This window comes from Triturus cristatus, chromosome 5_2 (genome assembly GCF_964204655.1).
Source record: "Triturus cristatus chromosome 5_2, aTriCri1.1, whole genome shotgun sequence".
NCBI lineage: Eukaryota > Metazoa > Chordata > Amphibia > Caudata > Salamandridae > Triturus > Triturus cristatus.
In genome coordinates, this window is record NC_140588.1 from 882,811,079 (window position 1) to 882,830,760 (window position 19,682).

The 19,682-nt window shown below is 42.8% G+C and overlaps 1 protein-coding gene across 6 annotated transcripts in view; it reads left to right on the forward strand.

Annotated features, from left to right (window-relative positions):
* The window catches only part of MTMR1 (myotubularin related protein 1), a 533,995-nt gene that overhangs the window by 92,445 nt on the left and 421,868 nt on the right, over positions 1–19,682 (forward strand). For all 6 annotated transcript variants that reach the window (XM_085608016.1, XM_085608018.1, XM_085608021.1 and 3 more), the window contains 2 exons: positions 2,784–2,859; positions 5,719–5,813. In XM_085608016.1, the coding sequence (XP_085464142.1) occupies positions 2,784–2,859; positions 5,719–5,813 (171 nt within the window). The remainder of the gene's footprint in view (positions 1–2,783; positions 2,860–5,718; positions 5,814–19,682) is intronic.

Here is a 19,682-nt window from a genome sequence, read left to right on the forward strand (position 1 = left end):
GAGGTCCGGGTCTTCCTGGTATACACACTGTCGCATGGGCAGGGGTGCTCTGCCAGCCGACCTATGTCATCTGGTCCAAATTCTGTTCTCTTATCCCGATTTGTTAGTGCCCTGTTAGTCGCCTAGTGTGCCTAATTGTTTTAATTCTCATTTTTCATAATTTCAAATGTGTATGGTGGCAATCTATTTTCTTTGTACTTATTATAGTTTGTAGAATTCGCTTTTGACTAGCAGAACATGAAGCAGAATTAGTTGGAATATGATGTTGATGAAAGAAGTGCACAATTAAAAATTAACAAACATTGGCAAAACCAATAGACCTAGCATTGAGAAATGTGACATATTTTTTGTTTTCATGGTTTTTGTTTTTGTGAGCATAAGCACTATGCAGAAAAGAATGCAGGAATATACAGACTAATAAATGACAGGAGTGATCAAGCAGCCCAGGCACAGCCTTGACAGTGAAGTGCCCTCCTTTTCTGTTGGCTGTCGACATATGATCAGGCACAATATGTTGCTCACAGTGCAAGACTGACCAGAGATGTAGTGTGTTGACCCATTGCCCATGCTCTAGCGAGTAGACGCAAATTGTGAGTGATGCTGCAATAGACCAAAGGATGACGAGAGCTGACTGAAAGCCTCTGTATGTATGTGAATATGTCCTGGATTTTCCAATTCATTTTTTGGAAAGCAGGCTGACAAAACAGCTAACGCTGTGTGTAAGCCATTCCTAAAATAACCCAAAAAACGGAAGTGATTGTTAGTTATTGAAACCTGTCTTACAACTGGAAGGTGAAATATTGAAATTGGATGAGGTGATTGTTTGACTCCTGTCGCTGGATCCTTTTTTATACCTTTTCTCCTTACTTTTGTGGTACAGCACATTTGATTAACTCTATGTATAGATGCTGTTGTATAGAACTTTGTTTGTTAACGTGAAGTTGTATCACTGAAGGTTGTTCGTGTAACTTCAGAATAGTGTGTTACCTACACAGTAGTTACCATCAACATTAGACATCTAGGCCGATAGGCAACACGCAGTATCACTAATACAGCACTTTGTTGGCCGCAACATTCAACACTCCCCGCTTAATCACACTACATTATTTTGTAATAATGTATCCAAACTCAGATTTTTCTTTGCCTTCTCTGCCATTGCTCTGGGTAGTATTACATGTTAATAATAAAAAAAGTAAACGACCCCATCCAATCTAATCCACAACCTTGTTTCCTCTTACTGATACAATTATTAGATAATTGTATTTTTAGTGTTACTTCAATTTTATTTATCCTGTTACTGAAACGTTTGTCATTTCAAAAGATGTACCAAAAATGCCTGAGGTGGCATGAAGGCCTTCTTCGAGTTTATTCACATAATACTGTGTTACCTTTGAGTTACAGCTCTTTTACAACATTGGAATTGAGGGAGCTCCATTGACAGCAATGACGTGGATCAGGACAAATAATGGCTGGTATAAACCTTCTGCTCCAATATTCCAATGTGTGTCTTTCTGTTTTCCCTTTTTAATTAGGACATTCTACACTCTGGGTAGAATGCTCTAATAGTATTGATATCAAGCTTACGGCTCAGATTTATGAGAGCCTTCAACAATCATTATAGCCCCCGGCAGCAGGCCATAATGCTATATTAGAACATTGGAATTTTGAGAGCTCCATTTAAGACATTGGAGTAACAACGGCCTATATGAACTGATATAGGCAAGCTGCTCTCAACATTTCAATGTACTAATAAACAGCCGTTGCCTTTCTCTTGCCACTGCCTTTCCAAAATACATGGAGCTGGCGGGGCAAAGCAAAAGGCAGAGGCTGTGCTGCAGAGCACACCTGGGCCTTCCCCCCTCCTTTCTCCCTAGCTCAGAGTCACTGAAGCCTCGGAGGGAGGAGTAATGCTGCTCAGTCCCTAGGTCACCCTGGGTCAGCTGAATGCAAATAAAAGCAGTTTAGCCAAACCGCGGAGAGGTAGGGGTTAACTTCATCCCCCTTTCATAGCTGTTATGAATTTTCAACAGATAACATCCATGGCCCTGCACGTGTTGAACAATGAAGAGCTGTGAATCAAAGGCGTTGGAGCTGTGGGGATTTCAACTCCCTTGAGTTCCGATGCTTTGTTTTTATAATTAGGACATTCTGCCCTCAAGGGGTGGAATGTTTTAATAACGTTATTGCCTACTATAGCTGGGCTGTACCGGCCATTATAGGCCCGCTCCCTGGTTAACGCTGGAGCAGGCCTTTAATGGTATGTGTAGACCGCTACGGCGGGCTACAAGGCTATAGTATTACACTGGGAGCCTCATATTCTTTTTCTTCAGTGTTGTTGCGTGCTGAGCATGTGCTCAAGGCATTTTTTAGGATGGTCAGCTAAGCATATCTTTTACTTTATTCCTAATCCTGTTTGCCATCTTTGCGAGTGGACATGCATTTAAACTTTTTTTCTCTCTCCTCGCACATTCTCAGCTAAATGTAGCATTTTATTGATGTAAAAAAGCAGTTACCAATGGCAATGACAACTACTATTTTTGCCTCTTGAGTGTTAATGTATCTGTCCCCGAACAATCTTTTAGCAGTCCCATTGTAAGCCGTAGTAATTCAGTGTAATCATGAAGAAACGTAGCGCAAAACTCTCCAATAAACAGTCAACATGTCTGCAAGCTATCCTCATTGCAATACACTCTAAAACAGGGTACATCTTTTCATTTGAGATTTTTTAAGTGTACCCGTGAAAATGAAAAATGTGAAATAATGCTTTCTTTTGATTTTGGTAGGCGCTGAGGGATGGCAATAAGCTAGCACAGATGGAGGAGGCACCACTTTTTCCTGGTGAATCAATCAAAGCAATTGGTAAGTGGAAAGATGCATATGCAGTAAAAATGCTGTCTTACTGCTTTGTATGCACCTGTGTTGTTGGTGCACATGTTACTTTGACGAGTCCTTCTGGCTCTTAGTAATGACGTGACATTGTGAGAAAATCAACAGTGTTTCTTGTAAGATAGCAAATTCTATTTCTTGTTTGAGTTTGCATCCACAGCACTAGAGGAGCAAATATTCTCCCCAGATGTGCACCACCTGATGGAGGGAAAAGCCTGTGCATACAAAAAAGTCTCTGTTTAGGAACAGTGTGGTACAAGAATTTGGGCAATGATCCTAGCATTTAAAAACATATATATATATATATATATATACACCCTAGGTCACGAACGAGCGATCTACCTTGAAGGAAAGGGCACTTCTGAAATTTCCTATGGTGGCCACCATTCTGTATTGAGGAGAGCCTCTTTTAAGAAGCTCATCAGAGCTTGTCAGAGTCACCTGCTTCGGCGGGCAGACAAGCCACAAAGGTGTGCACGTTCTGGAAAATGTACATCATGGCAATCATTTAGAAGACATTGCATCACCTACCTGGGCACAGAATCCTACTCACACCTCCACCTTTGGCAACAGAGCAGTATGGTAGTGGTCTGGAGTAGAGACCAGTGGTCTGGAGTAGAGACCAGTGGTCTGGAGTAGAGGCAACACATTGCATCCAAAGGGTAAATGATACTGGAACTAACTCTTGCGCATGAGCGAGCCAAATAAAATCACCTGATGTGGACCAACCATAACTACATTAAGGGATTTCATAAGAGGATATTGAGAATGTAGAACAGTGTACCATATGTAAAACTTCAACCACAAATTAAATAAAAAGACGTAGAAATAAATGACTTTTCTCTACACTGATATTATTAAGGCATATGTGCGAATTAATCTGTGAGGAGTTTTCATAAATATGGTCCTATGTTTGAAAAGATAATCATTCTGAGAATACGTTTCAAAGGATCAATATTGTCTGAAAATTTAAAGCTAAATCTGTTAACTCGCATTTTGACTTTTTGCAGGTAAATATGATTCTGTGAACCGTATCTCTAATGCTGCAGTGCCCCTAATTTAAAACACAAAATAAATAAGTTTGCCCTGAAAACTGATAAGCTTTTATCTTAAGTCATTCAGTAAGCCATGCAGCTTCTTAGCCCGATGAAGAAGTTGAGCATTAGAGAATTATTTTGTTCCCTAATTTGGGTGAGAGAGGGGTTGGTGTTTTCAGTAAATCTAGCCTGTCAACAGTGAACCTGTATGGATATCTATGTCCTCACATACCTTCAAATGGTCTGATGTTCATCTATACTCCACATGATCCACAAAATCAAGGAATTGCACAGTTATGTACCCACTACCAAAAAAGGCCTGCCTCTCGTATGTGCTCTGTGGGATCTTTAAGAACAAGGAGATTTCTCTCTCTTAATCCAAGTATGAGGCCACGTTAATAGTGCATACTTTTGCACTTAAAAAATTGAGTTTTCTCAGTAGTTTCAGGTGCATCGCACTAGGGCTAGGACAGAAGCTGTAGACATAGTCTAATCTAGAGGACAGAATTGATCACGTGGACACAAGCATCTCTTGAGTAAAAGGGAAACAAATATTCTATTACAAAAAAGTCCTAGGTTGCAGGAAACCTGAACTCTTAATAGCATGACATCAGGAGTTAGATTTAGGAACACGTATGAAGTTATCAATTTTGCTTATTTCCACTTCTGCTTTTTGAGACGTAGGCACATGTTGATGGAAAAGAATTTGAATCTAGTACTAAGCTTTCTGCTTGATAATACATTTATATTCAGTGAATGTTCTCCCAAACAGTGACTTTAATAAACAGCTTGCAAATAAGGTTCACTTATGTCAGATAGGATTCCAAGGTTTCTGATGGATGAAAATTGTGTTGGGCATTTAGCCATTGATAAAGGTCTGAGAGCTTTGGTCAGAGCCTGCGACTGTTGCCTAAGGCAACCTCCTAGCCTTTCACTAAGCTTAGTTTCTGCAATTGTTTGTGCAACTAGGTGTCAGCAAAAGTAAGAGTGGAAATTATTTATTCCTGTAAGTTCGTTTGATTTTTGCTTTTTTAGGTTACAATCAGCCTTTGTCTTTTTCTCCCAAGACCGACGCTGTACATGACTGCCAAAACACCAAAGATTTAAGACCCATTATCATTTAGGTGCCACTCTGAAGCAATGATCTGTATGGCCCCAAGCGCAAGCTCAGTTTCACCTAACAAAACGGCCACTAGATGCCATGTTGTCAATCCAACACCATCTTTTAGCCATGTGTAGCTGTCTTCCAGGAACGGCCTCAAAGTAGCTCTGGCCCTAGTTGGGTATCATTGGTCTGTATGCAAAAGCTAAATCAATGAAAAAGGGAATACAAGAAACTAAGGTCCAAGATGGTTCTAGTGTCCTTCAGTAGCCCTCTCCCTTGGCTTCTAAGCAATCCTGCATCCACTGCCTGCTTTGAGGAGAGCCATATGTTGTTGTGCCCTCCTGAAAGAATGCAAGTGTCTGTCATGTGTAGGGCACAGTCCTGGATGTAATTTGCTCCGACAATCCGCTCCAGAATTTAGCAGCCTCCTCCCTCATCTGCTATCTAAACTAACATCAATATAAAGAATAAATTAAAGAATGCATTGGATTGTTTGGGTTAGTGGTGATATTTTATATACTGTTCATTAGTATATAATCTTAGTTTTTCACGTTTAGTTTTTAAAAATATCTCTAATAACCTAGGCACTTTTGTCTGACGCTGCAGAGAAATTAGCTGAATATTTAATCTTCATCGCATAACCATATCATAATCTCTGCATTAACTCCTGCAAGCTTTGCTTTTCCACAGTGAAAGACGTGATGTATATCTGCCCCTTTATGGGTGCAGTGAGTGGAACACTAACCGTCACTGACTTCAAAATGTACTTCAAGAGCGCTGAAAGGGTGAGTTGTGCAGATTATCTTACCTTTCATTCTTTTTATTTATTTTGTGTATTTGTACAGTGCAACAGGTCACAAAACTATCAAGAGCTTCGAGATGATATGTTGGTATGATTGGCTAAAAGAGGGTTGCACGAGGACAGTTGAGGAAATTGAGATAAACCTTTTCTCCCTTAAGCAGCAGTTGTATGGAAACAGTACTGATTGTTCCAAAGATGTTAAAGCTCTGAATATCGAAATATTAAAGCCCGAATAATTACACCTCCTCAGGCTGCAAAACAAAAAAAAAATGTAGTAACGTGACTCAAAAATGAAATCTTTTCAGACGTAGGTATCCGCCAATATGTTGTGTGAAAGTTTAATTCAAACTATTCAGTGGCAACATAATTTGCACAAGAAAAGTTGGGGTGGAATGCGTTCAATGGAACGGTTTTGGCCTCATTCAAAGAAAAAGGTGGCGATGATGAAAGGGACGTGAACATACCCTCATACGTCATTTGAACTCAGCTGTGCCTTTCGAAAGAGGAGGTTATTGAATTGTTAGTAGGTAGTACAGCAATGTTCATAGCATGCATTTGACAATTGTATGGGTAGTACACAAGAACTACATTTACTGATGGCACTCCGACAACGGACATTTTACACTATATCATTCTGGAACTTGATTAACAATGCGTGATGTATGTGGTTAAATGCTGAAATAACATGAATAAAAACAGAAACATAATCACACCTTATGTCTTTCAAACATGTTCAAAGAACTGAACAATTCATATTAAAAATTGAAATGCCGCTACGGGGGAGATTTGGTGTGGTGAACTGATAGGCGATATTTGCACAGCTGGTTGTATGTGTTGTCCCATTTTAAGTGGAACTAACTGTGTCGGGCTGCAAGAGAATAAATGGCTGCCTTACCATCTCTTCTTTTTAGGTCTCGTCTATGCTGCGTGCATGTGCTGTATAGGAACATTTGGCGATTCCCTTGCGGGAGCGAGCTTTCAAACCATATGTTTGTAATTAACTCGCTCGTTCCCGCAAGGGAAACAGGCCCAGGCTCCCTCCTCTATCCCCTCCCCCTGCTGCTTTTTACTTTCAGCGTGCGCTTGTTATCATTTGGTCTTTTACACGTTCGTCTCCAATGTACACAACGAAAAGCAGAGTGCGCTTTCTCACTTTATGTTTAACTTCCCACCACCTTTGTTGTGAAAGCAGACCCAGCTAACATGTCATGGGGTCACACTCAAGTGCATGGTCCGACACCCTAACATAACGGGCATTTGTAAAGCGCACGTACACTCAAGTGTATCTTGGCACTGAATATCAGATGTTTACTGTTATCCAACTCAATGGTACTCATTGTATCGAACTCAGAAGGATGAAAAGCTAAGTGGACACAAAGCAATCTCTCCACTATTCCGATCCAATAGTGTTGGATAACACTCACTGAGGTATCAGGCGTTACTGTTACCCAACTCACAATTTGTAAATTTGGCTGCGGCATAAGGAAAAAGAAACCCTTGACAATCCGCATCTTGGACACGTTGCAGCGTGATCAGGGTAGATTTCACTGAGGGCAAGGAGAGTTGAGTCCTGGGCAAAACATGAAACTGAACTAGTTTAAATCCGATATCAACTTTACAAGGTTTATTATAACTGACGCAATATTGCATTCTGCCAAAATAAGGGCCTCATTAAGACGTCCTCGTTAACTTCGAGGGCTATACCAGCAGGTCACTCCCCAGGATTTAACAGGGGACACGCAGCCACTGGCAGACATATTCTTATCTGTTCTAGCAGCTGCTGCAGGGGTGCTGGCCCCGTACCCATAACTAAACCAGTGCATACGTGTAGACGAATGTTGTCAGATGACCACCTATACCTCCTGACTTCCCTCAAAGTACGCAGATAGCTTGTCACAACTTGTGCCTTCATAGAATGCCCTGTGATGCCCGAGGGTGCCATGTGCATTCAGCAGTGTAGTTAGAAATGTACTCTGGGCATCACCAGAGGACATGCTTTTGGATTTTTGGGTATAAGAGTAATTATTAATCTTGAGATAACAGTAGGTTAATAAGTTACATTACAGCTTGGCGGAAACCGTTGAACGTATGGGGGTAATGCCAAGTACGTAGCTTTCAATGGTGGAGCACTTGCACTGGGGCAGAAAGGCCTGAGGGGCCCACCACTGAACCCTGTTTATTGTTGTGTTTTAGCCTTCAAACAGCAGACAGGGGGTCCATATCCTTCCTTGCACTCAGGGATCAGTTTGTGTCATTTCAGTCTGTATTTACGTATGCTTGGATTGTCTTTTCTTTACCTAGAAAGGTAGGTCTCTACTGCTCTAGTGTCTTTTTTTAGGTCTTGCCTACGCAGCGCATGCGCTGCATAGGAAAAGACCTTTAGAAATCGGTCCGGTTTTGCAGGCAAAAAAACGTGAACGCGTTGCATTGCATTGCTTTGAATGGCAACGCGTGCACATTTGACGATTTCCTTGCGGGAGCGAGCGGCGCCATGTGTTAGCAATTATCGCGCTCGCTCCCGCAAGGGAAACGCTGATTGCTCTCGGCCGCGCTTTCCCCCACCCCCTACTTGCGCGAGGCGTGCGCGCTTGTTGTGTGTTTGTTTTTGCGTATTCCTTTGGCACCACATCCCTTTTTTTTATTGGCAGCATTTCGGTTTTTTTCTGGACTTGTCTGCGCCTCGGGACATCTTTAGCAGAAGAATGGGGATGTCGGCCGGGAAGGACTATGACCATCTTTTCAAGCTGCTGATAATTGGCGATTCCGGTCAGCCAGACCTTGTAGTTAGACGTTTAATTCCGCACTTTATTTCTGTCCTCTTTCCTCCCGCACCTCCCAGCTCACTTTTTCTTTCATTCTACCTTTTATTCTTTTACTCTAGATCCTCGCTTTTATTCCCCCCCCCTTTCCTGAATGTTATTTCATTTGTCTAGTTAGGAAATAGTATTTTTAAGCCCCCTGTCAATTGAAGGTCTCTTGTGAACTTTGTGTCCTGCGATTAAAAGCTAAAGATCCTGCTGTGTGCTTACGACGAGGGAGGCTCGGTGGGTATGACACGGTCACATGGGGGCAGCAGTTCTAAGCAGAGCAGTCCATTTCCCAGTTCCATGCACGAGTAACCCGCCCATTTCACTTTTGGCTGCCTCACAGTCTGATAGGGGTAGTTTATTGGGACTGCAAATCCCATAATGCAAAGCAAACGTCAGTGCTACTCGCGCTAGGAACTGAAACACTTGTAAGCAATGGTTGAGTAGGGGATGGGTTGGATGCGATTTAGGGTATGTGGGTAAAAAGTTGATGCGAGGGGTACTGACAAGAAGGCTCGTTGGAGTTCTAAAGAGACTGGGGTACCCCCGGGCAGACAGACCGCTACTGCTGTGGAAGTAGTAAAATGTTGCAGACCTCCTGTAAATTATTCTGGTAATCCTCTCCAAACGTATTGCAAGCATCAATCGACATACATTTCACACTTGTGGGGATGGCACCATCGACATTTTCAAGGCTGAATGTATACGGTCATGAAAGTAATTACAAGTATCACAAAATAAACACTCTAAAATAATTACATTGGCGTTTGTACAGCGGTTGTCACTGGTACAGCAAACCATGACATTGCAATTCAGTTTCTGTGGTGTAAGGAAATACCTGGTGAGGTGATGGACTACTACTCGTTTGTTTAAAAAAAATTTGCTCATAAAAAGGGGTGGCATGTCTTTTGAAAACATAAATCAAGACCTGAGTGGGAACAAAGTCAGTGAGAGAGAGCGAGCGACAGAGAGAGAGAGATTTATATATATATATATATATATATATATATATATATATTGAACGTACCTCATCTGCTGGGATGGGTCGGTCGGTGCTCGTGGCTATGAACCCGATTCTTTATCCTCTCCTCCCCTTCCCACTTATTTTGCTCCGTTACTGTGTGTCTTGCCCATCTTATTTTCAACCTCCCCCACATTCTAATAAACATGGTGGCCGGCTGCGCTTTCCCTTTCGTGTCGCTGAAGCCAGCCCTGGATTACTCCCGCCGAGCCGTTTAAGACTAGGGCTGAAATGGACTTGAACAGAGGCAAAGAATACATCAGCGGGAGCCAGTGGAGTTGCACCTCTCTAGTGCACTGACCAGAGAACTTTTATCTACTGGGAGAGCATCAACCATCTGACGGGAAAGAGACCAGTGTCTATCGGCATCCACTCAACAAAGAACTGGCAGTTTCTGAAGTTTTAGAAGGAGGCAGGCCCTACTCTTCTTGCCTTTTGCTCGACATCATCCTCACATCTGCAAGTGCATCAACTACTGGACTGGAAGCATAACAAACTACACGGAGCTGTAACATTTTCCACTTCAAATGTGTCAAGTTTTTAAAGGCATTTGTAATAATCTTGAATTTCATGAACTTTGAGAATTTTTTAAATAAAACAAATAACAGCCGAACTGTTAAAATTTGGTTTGCTTGAGAAAAACTTTTAGCAGGAAAGATCTCTCGCAAAACTTTATTACAAGAATATTCTCCCCCACAACTTTGGTTTGTTTAACTGACATTACCTAAGTAGAGTTTAGAAAAGAATTGTGATTAAACAGCCTGCAGTTGTTTTAGCCCAATTTCGCCAACCACGGTCATGTTGAAACAGGAATACACAGTTTCTTTTCATGACTTTGACTGGCATACAGCGCCGCGCCTTCAGAGAAGCACCGCAAAGGCAGCACACCAAAAACTGTGTAACTTTGCTGTGCAGTCTCCATGTTCAATGCGCCAGCACAACAAAGTTTTTAGTTATACAAACACAAACTCCCATGGCGCCTGTTTGCATTAGTAAAACGAATGTCTTTACATGCTGGGAGTTTTCTACCAGGGTGTGGGGATCATTTTTATGTTCTTCTGTCTTGGCTGCCAGGCTTTCCCCATCTGCCTCAAACATAAACAAGCATTGGCATAGCCAATAGATCTCGGCTTTGGGACATTATAAGTGTTTAGCCATGCAACAGTTGATGTTGCACCAAGGATATTGTGCTGCATAATTAAATACTTATAAGGTCCCAAAGGTGAGACCTATTGGCTATGCCAATACTTGTTGCAAATGTTGTTACCAGTAGTCCACTTATAAGGTCCCAAAGACGAGACCTATTGGCTATGCCAATGCTTGTTCTTTTAGTCCTTGTCAGACTGCATTAATAAGTCCATTACAAGTGTTTCTTTATTCTCAAGGAGGAGTTTTCAATTATCACCTCTGTTCTAGTTGTGCGTTGTATAGAACCAACCATTGTAAGTCATCAGGTGTGTGCTATTTTCTGTAAATAGTGAGCCAATAGATGAGGTCTGTATGGCATCTAATCCTCAATCTGTGCTGCGTGATAATTTTGTGCACCTCTGATGATGGGTAGATCATTTTGGTGGTGTTAATATTTGTAGAAGAAATCTGTAGGATCACAATGATGCCATACTTGAATTTTGCACTTTTCTTGTGAATTGCCAGAAGTGGGAAGTAGCATTTAATTTCTGCCAAATTCCAATTGCTCCAAGTAGAAAATGTTTTGTGGGCATGTATGCACCCAGACCAACTTGTTCCGTAAAGTGTGTCTCTGGTTATAATCAAAAGAAATATTTCTAACTGCGGTTTCAATTAGACTAAAGTATTTTGATTCTGATGTATTATGTTTGTTGATAATATTAGCCTTGGGACAGTACTTTACAGCACACAGTAGGTTTAGAGTAACTTTTGCTTGTTACATAGGTTCACAATAAGTAAATACAGTAATGTTAATCAGTTAATATGGTTAATAGACCATAGGCTGATCCATCTGCCCATCAGTGTAAAACAAATATCCACTGTGGGCCCTTTATAATGCATTCAGAGCTTACCCCCCACACACACCTACCAAACCCTGCCTCACACCCCTCCTTTAATCCAGAATCTCAGACTGTCTCATTTCAGTTTGACAAGAGATGGCACTTCCCACAGCTCAACTTTGTAAAGATTGAAATAATCTATCTTCAAGCCTCATCTGCCTTCTCAACCTTCCCATGCACCATCCAGACACCCTCTCCCAAAGCCCATTCTTTTTATAAACCGTGTGCAGTTAGAATCTTTCCTTACCTCAACTATAAGAGTGACCTGAATAAGACACTCAGTATAAAGAGAATCTGCAGTCACCTGTTCCTCCACACTAACAAATCCCTTGTCAACACTCAATTTATGAGCAGAACAAGCTACTGCATTAGCCTGCTTGTACTCCCCTATCAATATGTCTGCTTCTCTCAGCAGATTCTTCATCTTACTCACTAATGCATAGCGCAAATTAGCCTGAAACTCGCCCATCACTGCAAACTGATCCAAAGCTAGTTACCTGTCTTGCAAAAATGGGGGATGATACAAGTGTCTGACGAGGTTCTTAGAGCTATCCCAAACAGTGCCCCCACTTATCGCTCTCAACTTCTTTGTGATGTCCCTGGACTAGTCTAATTCTTTGCTTATCTGATCCACCTCGCAGTAATGAATTCACTCTGTCAGGCATTGAGAGCCAGATCTTTCCAGGTGATTGGCACTTTCAACTGTAAAAGCCCATATTCTAGATGCAGAGAACAACAGTCCACAATAACAAGTTAATAGATAGCCTAAGACCCACACAGAGTTTATAGTAAAACAATATGTGTTCATGGCATGTGTAGCTGTAGATACACATGCTCTGCATATTCCTTCCATCTAGTTTTGGTCTCAGTTGTGTGCAACAGTTTTTTTCTTCTAAGAGGTCTTTTAAGTCAAGAGGTATAGTGACGCCTAATACTTGTAATGCACATTGGCATCAGCTTCATTGTTAGATTATTTTTCTCTACAGTTATTTGGGTGCGTTTTCACTGAACTCTGGGTCAACACCTCACAGTGTTCGTCGTCGTTTGCTTTAGGATTCTCCATTCCCATTGGTGAAAATAAGAAGTGCTTGTAGTACCTTTCAGTGTCGTCGTGACTTTGGTTGAGCTCTGTGCCATGGTTCTACTCGACACCCTCCTCAGGACCCTTGCCCCTTTCAAGGCTTTCTACTTCGTCTTTTCCCTCGAAAATGTGATGGAAAGAAATCCATTTCAATACTCGCTGTCCCCGGAGCACGAGACCTCCTGCTCCACCTGCCTCACATTCTACTCCAAAAGGACATTGCTCTACCGATACAATCAGCTTGCCCTAAGACCCTTGGCCCTGGTAAGCAGGTCCCCGCTCAGTCAGTGATCCATTGGTGCATTGCCAATTCTGTTGGCCTATTCTCCAGTTATAATCGGGCCCACTGGGACAAGATGGAGGAGCTCCTCCAACATCTCCTGAAACAGTAAGGAAATCTGGTATGAGCTTGTTTCTTAGAGGAAGATCATCTTGAAAACCTTCATTCGGTGTGCCTTGCAGCAAAGGGTATCAACTCCAGAGTGCTTATTCGGCACCATGCCTGGCTGCTTGTCTCTTGCTTCAAGTCAGAAAATACAGCAGTATCTGCTCAACCTGATCTTCGATGGGGAGCAGCTCTTCAGATCACAGGTTGACAAGATGATCAAAAGGCTAAAAAAAAGGACACAGATACGGCTAAGGCAATGGGGGCTCCCCAGACGCCTTCTCCCCGGGGTTCCTTTCGGAGGTCCCAGTATAGCGGGGGTGCCAAGACCGCCTCCTCGTAAGCCACTACCTCCTATCGGAGGCCACAGCAGACTCCCTTCACGGGTCTCTTCAAGGGGGGGCTACAGGGGTAACCACTCCAGGGGCAGGGGAAAAGCCAGTGTGGCTAAGAGAGGTGCCTCTGCCAAACAGTGACTAATTCTTCCGTTACCCCATTCACACTACACCTGTCAGGGGTAGACTGCAGGGTTTCTTGCATAGTGGAAAGCGATCACCTCCGATCCAACCCAACCAAACATACCTTTCCAAGATACCTCACCGCCCCCCAAGAACATCAGCGCCTCTTTCAGGAGGAAGTAGAGGCTCTCATTTGTGAGGGGTCATAGAGCCTGTGTCGCCACATCAACGCGGCAAAGGTACTGCCCTGTACTTATTTATTCCCAAGAGGGACGTGTCACTCTGGCCTATACTCTACCTCAGGCCCCTCAACGAATACATCCTGTCACAGCACTTCCACATGGTCACGCTCCAGGATGTTCTTCCTCTACTACCTCAAGGCAACTTCATGACCGCGCTTGACCTGAAGGACGCCTACTTTCACATCCCGATCCACCTTTCACATCGCCGGTTCGTGGTAAGTGTCCAGCATTTTCAATTCAAAGTGGCAATCTTTGGGGTCAACCCCAGGGTGTTCACAAAGTATCTTGCCGTGGTAGCCGCCCATCTCAGAAGGACCAGCATACACCTTTTCCTTTACTTGGACGACTGGCCGATCAAGGATGCAAACGAATAACCGTGCTTGGCTCATACCCAGACCACCATAGAAATATTGCACAATTTAGAATTCAACTTCAACACAGTAAAGTCCCATCTTCAGCCCTTTCAGGTTTAGCCCTTGTTGGGGCAGTCCTTAGCTCAGTCACCGGAAAAGCTTATCCCAACTAAGCAGTCGTTACTCCCCACTTTTCAGCTAGCTCGCTAAATAACGGACAGTCTTGTGCCGCCTCAGCATGATGACCTCCTGTATTGCCATAGTTCCCCATTCCAGAGTACACATGCGTCCATTGCAACAGTGTCTAGCTGCACAATGCTCACAAGCGGATGGTCAGTGGGAAGATCTTGTGTTGATTTGGGCTAGCACCCACTGCTCTGGGTAGTGGTAGAACAGCAATAATCTGTTGCATATCTGGCCTTTTCTCGACCTAACGTAGACCTCTTCGCTACTACCAAAAACGCGAAATACCCAAGCTTCACCTCCAGGTTCCCACACCCTTGGTCCATGGGCAATGCACTGTAGATAATCTGGTTAAGGATATTTGCTTATGCCTTTCCGCCTCTCCTACTCCTTCCATTCATAGTTTGGAGGCTTCGACAAACCGTCCTCGCTCTCATCCTGGTAGCTTCTATATAGGCCCGGCAACCCTGGTTTACCACTTTCTCCTCCTGTCCTTAGTTCCCAACGAGAAGCTGCCCAACCGGCTAGTCCTTCTCACCCAAAATCAGGGCACAGTCAGGCACCTGAACCCCAGGCAGTTTAATCTCGCGATTTGGCACCTGAAGTCCTAGAGTTTGACTACCTCAATCTGCATCCTGAGTGTATGCCCATTCTCAAGGAAGCCCACAGGCCCACAGTGCGGGCCTGCTGAGCGGTCAAATAGAAAAGATTTGTCCACTACTGTCTCCACAAACACATACCTCTCAAGCTGACAATCCAAGACCTAGTCTGCTACCATCTTCATTTGCAAATGTCATGCCTTGCCTACATTTCTATCGGACTTAATTTAGATGCAGTTTGTGGTAACTCTTTCATTAAATATCTACATGTGCACTGTATTGTAATAGAATGTTGTAGACATTCCAGGTAAGTGATGATCTGACTTGGAAGTTCCAGTCTATGTCGGTTGACCCAGACCTGAAAATGCACAGCTGTGTGGATGAGTTTCTCTATATAAAGAAGATTTGAACCTACACGAGGGCTTTGTGGGTGGATTTTGACAGTAGCAATGACTAGGCAAGAGCACCTTAAAACAACTATTATTCATTCAAGTGGTGAGGGATTTTGCGTGCCACTTCGCTTAGAAGAGTATTTACTGGTCTTATCATAGACTCTGCGCTTAGCATTTTTTTTGCCCTACGTATCAGCGAAAAACTTGTGCGCTCGACTCCTCTGTGGCTGGCTCTGTATCTGCATGCTTTCGTGGATTACTTGAGAGCATATTTTGATAACCTTATTAATTGTGGCTTAACCGCTCCACAGTTTGATTCTCCTATGCATTCCCAGATCTCTAATTAAAAAATGTTGACTCACAATATCGCACGGTTCTCTCACGCTCCCTTGCATGCCTCGTGCGTAACTGCCAATGGTTATATCTTGAGCTGTTGCGCCGGAGCACATTGCTTCGTGCTGGCCTGTGCGCTTCATCAGGCCATGGCTCAGTAAGCACACCACCTGGGGTTCTCACACCACCCAGTGGATTTTACCAGGTGGCATCTCAAAGACACAGTGTTCCTCACGAGGCATCGCAAATTCAGCCGCTCTTCAGCGCTGTCTAAATCTCCATCCTCAAGGATATTGCCTTTGAACTGGAATATCTAGACTGCCTGCCTATTTTTTCATGAACTTTGATTTACTATTGCAGTATGCTTATTGGAAATCTTTTTTCTGTATGGCACAAGTACAAGAGGAAGCCTGATTTTAATGTTACTAATTACATTTTTCAGGACTGGATTGTGTAACGCAGTCTGGTTTGGTTGACTATGTTTAATGTACACAAGTCCATTTACAGCGAATTTAAGTTAAGTTACCTCTGTTTTTCGTCAAGTGCTTAGTCATTATATTTGGTTTTGTTATCCTATTAACCTTCGTTATTTGACAGAATTTGAAAAATGCAGAATGTTGTTCCACCTCCACCTACATGAGGAATTTGTGAGTGGATCTTTACACAGTAGCTGCCTGGCTTCAGAATAGGGAACACACTTCACTGTTCAGGATCCCTGTCATCAAGGCCTTCATGGAAGGACTTAAGCAGATTATTCCACCAAGTGTACTCCCTTCCCCTGTATAGAACCTCAACATTCTTCTCACACGAATCATGGTCCCTCATTTTGAATCACCTCCATTCGTGCTCACTGCAGTTCCTCTTTTGGAAGGTGGCCATAACCTCTCTCAGGCGAGTCAGTGGGCTTCAAGCTCTCACCCTAGAGGAACTCTTTCTTCAGGTGCACAATGACCGGATTGTCCTGTGGACAAATCCAGGTAGTATCTTCTTTACATTTTAATCAAACCATCGAACACCAGGCATTCTTGCCACACTCAAATACCACAGCCAAGAGGGCACTTCACACACTAGACATTAAGAGGGCCTTCATGTGTTACAATGATAGGCCAAAACCCTTCTGCTAAACACAACAGCTTAAGGTCTCTTTCTTAAAACTACGCAAAAGCAGTTTTCTCTCCAAAGCGGGTATAGCCCGGTAATTGGTCAAATGCATCTAAAACCTGTTACTCCAAAGCCAAGAGGCAATTGCTTTCCCCATCCATTCCTCACTCTTTACACAAAAAGGGGGCATCCTTGGTTTTTCTAGGCTCCATCCCTATAGCTGACATGTAAGATAGCTACTTAGTCTACCCCACACACTTTCACCAACCATTACTATGGGATTGTGTTAGCTTTCCAACAAGCTAATGTTGGCCAGGGTGCTCCTTGTATACTTGCCAGTCTTCTGCTGCATCCTATCGGCTAGCTATCGCTTAGGTGAGAGCTGCTTTACAGTCTAAACAGAGCATTTGGATTTAAAGCTACACATGCCGCGAAAAGAAAATGTTACTTACCTTGTAAGGATCTGTTCGTGGCATGTAGTGCTGTAGATTCACATGCGCTCATCCTTCCTCCCCAGAAGCCTCAGGTTGTTGCAGATGGCCATCTTCCTTTGTCTCTCCTTTGCTCCATTTAAACCTCAACCACTGTGCAGGAAAAGACAACGTAACAGTCAAGCTGATGCCCATGAGCATTACTTGAAATAGGAGGAGTTACTATACCTCGTGACTCAAAACACTTCTTTGAAGAAAAACAATTTGCACACATTTGCCCCCAACACTAGATGGAATGAGTATGCAGAACATGTGAATCTACAGTACTAAATGCCATGAATAAATGCTTACAGGGTGAGTACCATTTTCCTTTTTTAAGAAAAAGCAGGAATTCAGTAGATTTCTTACATTATTTCAGTTTTACCGTTCTTTTATATTTACTAAATACTTACTCAGTTATTGACACATAAAGGCAGGCTGTTTTATTTTGGTGACTCTGTCCATAGCATATTTAGATTTTAAAAAGTAATTGAGCAGTTGGTAAATTCATAAAAATTAATAGCATGATGGAGAAAGACATATAATGGACTTGTTTCATGCTGTGGGCTTGCCTCTATATACGTAGCACCCTGTTGCCACTTCTGAGCGTCCATACATCATAAATTAACAAATGACTTGTTTAAGATTAAAGAATTGGCTTTGATGGCTCCTCCACAAAGTACTAAAAGCGTAGTTTTGAGACAAATCTGCTTGGAACCGAGTCACATGACCATGAATGACCATGAACCTAGGTTTAGAGACGAAAATGGCTCCCTTAATGCTTGTCATGTATTCAAAGAGAGTACCTGATTGGCATAATGTGTTGTACTTTTGTGTGAAGGTACACCTCCTCTATGTACAATCATGCAGCAGTAAGCCCCACACAAAGGGTGGGGGGGGGAGTGGTCCAAATTTAAATTTGAGAATTTTATCCAGCAAAAGTCTGGAGTAATTCTCCTTCTTGAGAGGCAAGATAAACTGACTATCCCCAAACTTTGTGGGGGAGTAAGTAAAGGAGTTTCTCTACCTGGTGAAAACTTTTCCCCCCAAATAATAAGATCTGCACAGCTGGTTGGTTTCCCAAAATGCAGAGTTGTACTGTGCCACCAGCGCCACATTGGGATAACATAGTAACTATCAGAATTGTCACATGACTTTCTCAGGAGTATGCCTTGAAACTGGCTCATAAAACAGCTTTCCTAGCCTTATACTGGGAATGTTTTGGAATACCTTAAAGTGCCACATTTAGACTTCTGAGTAGAAGCACATTTATGGGTGTAAATGTCCAACTTTTTTGAGTTCAGCCCGGAATGTTTAGTGTGCTTTGAGGGTTTCATATTAAAACTTGAACTTCCCCCACACCAGATTCCTGTCCCTCCCTCTTGCAAAATAAATGAATTTTGAAGCACCGGGTTCCTGTTAAAAGAAACAAAAAGATGAATACTATATAATTAAACCAAAAAGTGATTTGAACTATTCTAAAGATGTCTCTTTAGATACTACTGGAAGGCACCATTCACCTGTTATCACTGGAGCACTCTCTAAATGAAAGTCAGGATACATATTGGGAATACAGTTTACTTGCATGCATTAAACGTACAGGGTGTGCTCACGTGTGGTTTTGCTTGTTGAATCATATGCTGTCCTGATCTTTATATTTTTTAAAGCAACTCTTTATTGGCTTTATTTAGGGCGCAGAACATTGCAGATCCGCTCCGGGGATTGCATTTACATTCTAGGACAACACCCACATTCAACCCACCGCGGATACACATAGACCTGGTGTTTTATTTTTTTTTTAAACCTATTTATTTGTCAAATGCAAAAGGAGCGTAACCCAGAGGCTTCCATAGTATCAATATACAATATTATGACTTCGACATTTTTCTCATTGAATTAAGAAGAAGAGGAATGTAAGGGCATGCATATAAAATAAATCAAACCCTAACAAATAACATACACCACCCCCCGCCCCCACCCCATCGCACTGTCAACCTTGCAAAAACAACATACGGAGTCGGAGCAACATTCCTACACTCACTGTGATGAGAACACTATGCCACCCGGTACATATATAGTACGGACCCCCCCCCCCAGTGAGGGGAGGAGGAGACTACAACCTATGCGATCCCTGCGCTGTTACAGGCTCCAGTTCCAATCCCCTATAATCTGCCCAGCGCTTCCAGATCTTATAATGTTTATGCGGGCACCCCCTTGCAATAAAAACAGGGGCCTCTAGGCCCATGCAAAAATCCAGTCCTGCCTTCCACACCCAGACGGAGGGTGCAGCTGTCGCCTTCCAGGCTCTAGCTATGTCACGCTTGGCCAGGGTAAAGCCTAGAAGCATGAGGTGTCGTTTGTAGATATTACCACCGATGTCATCCATAACATGCAGGAGCA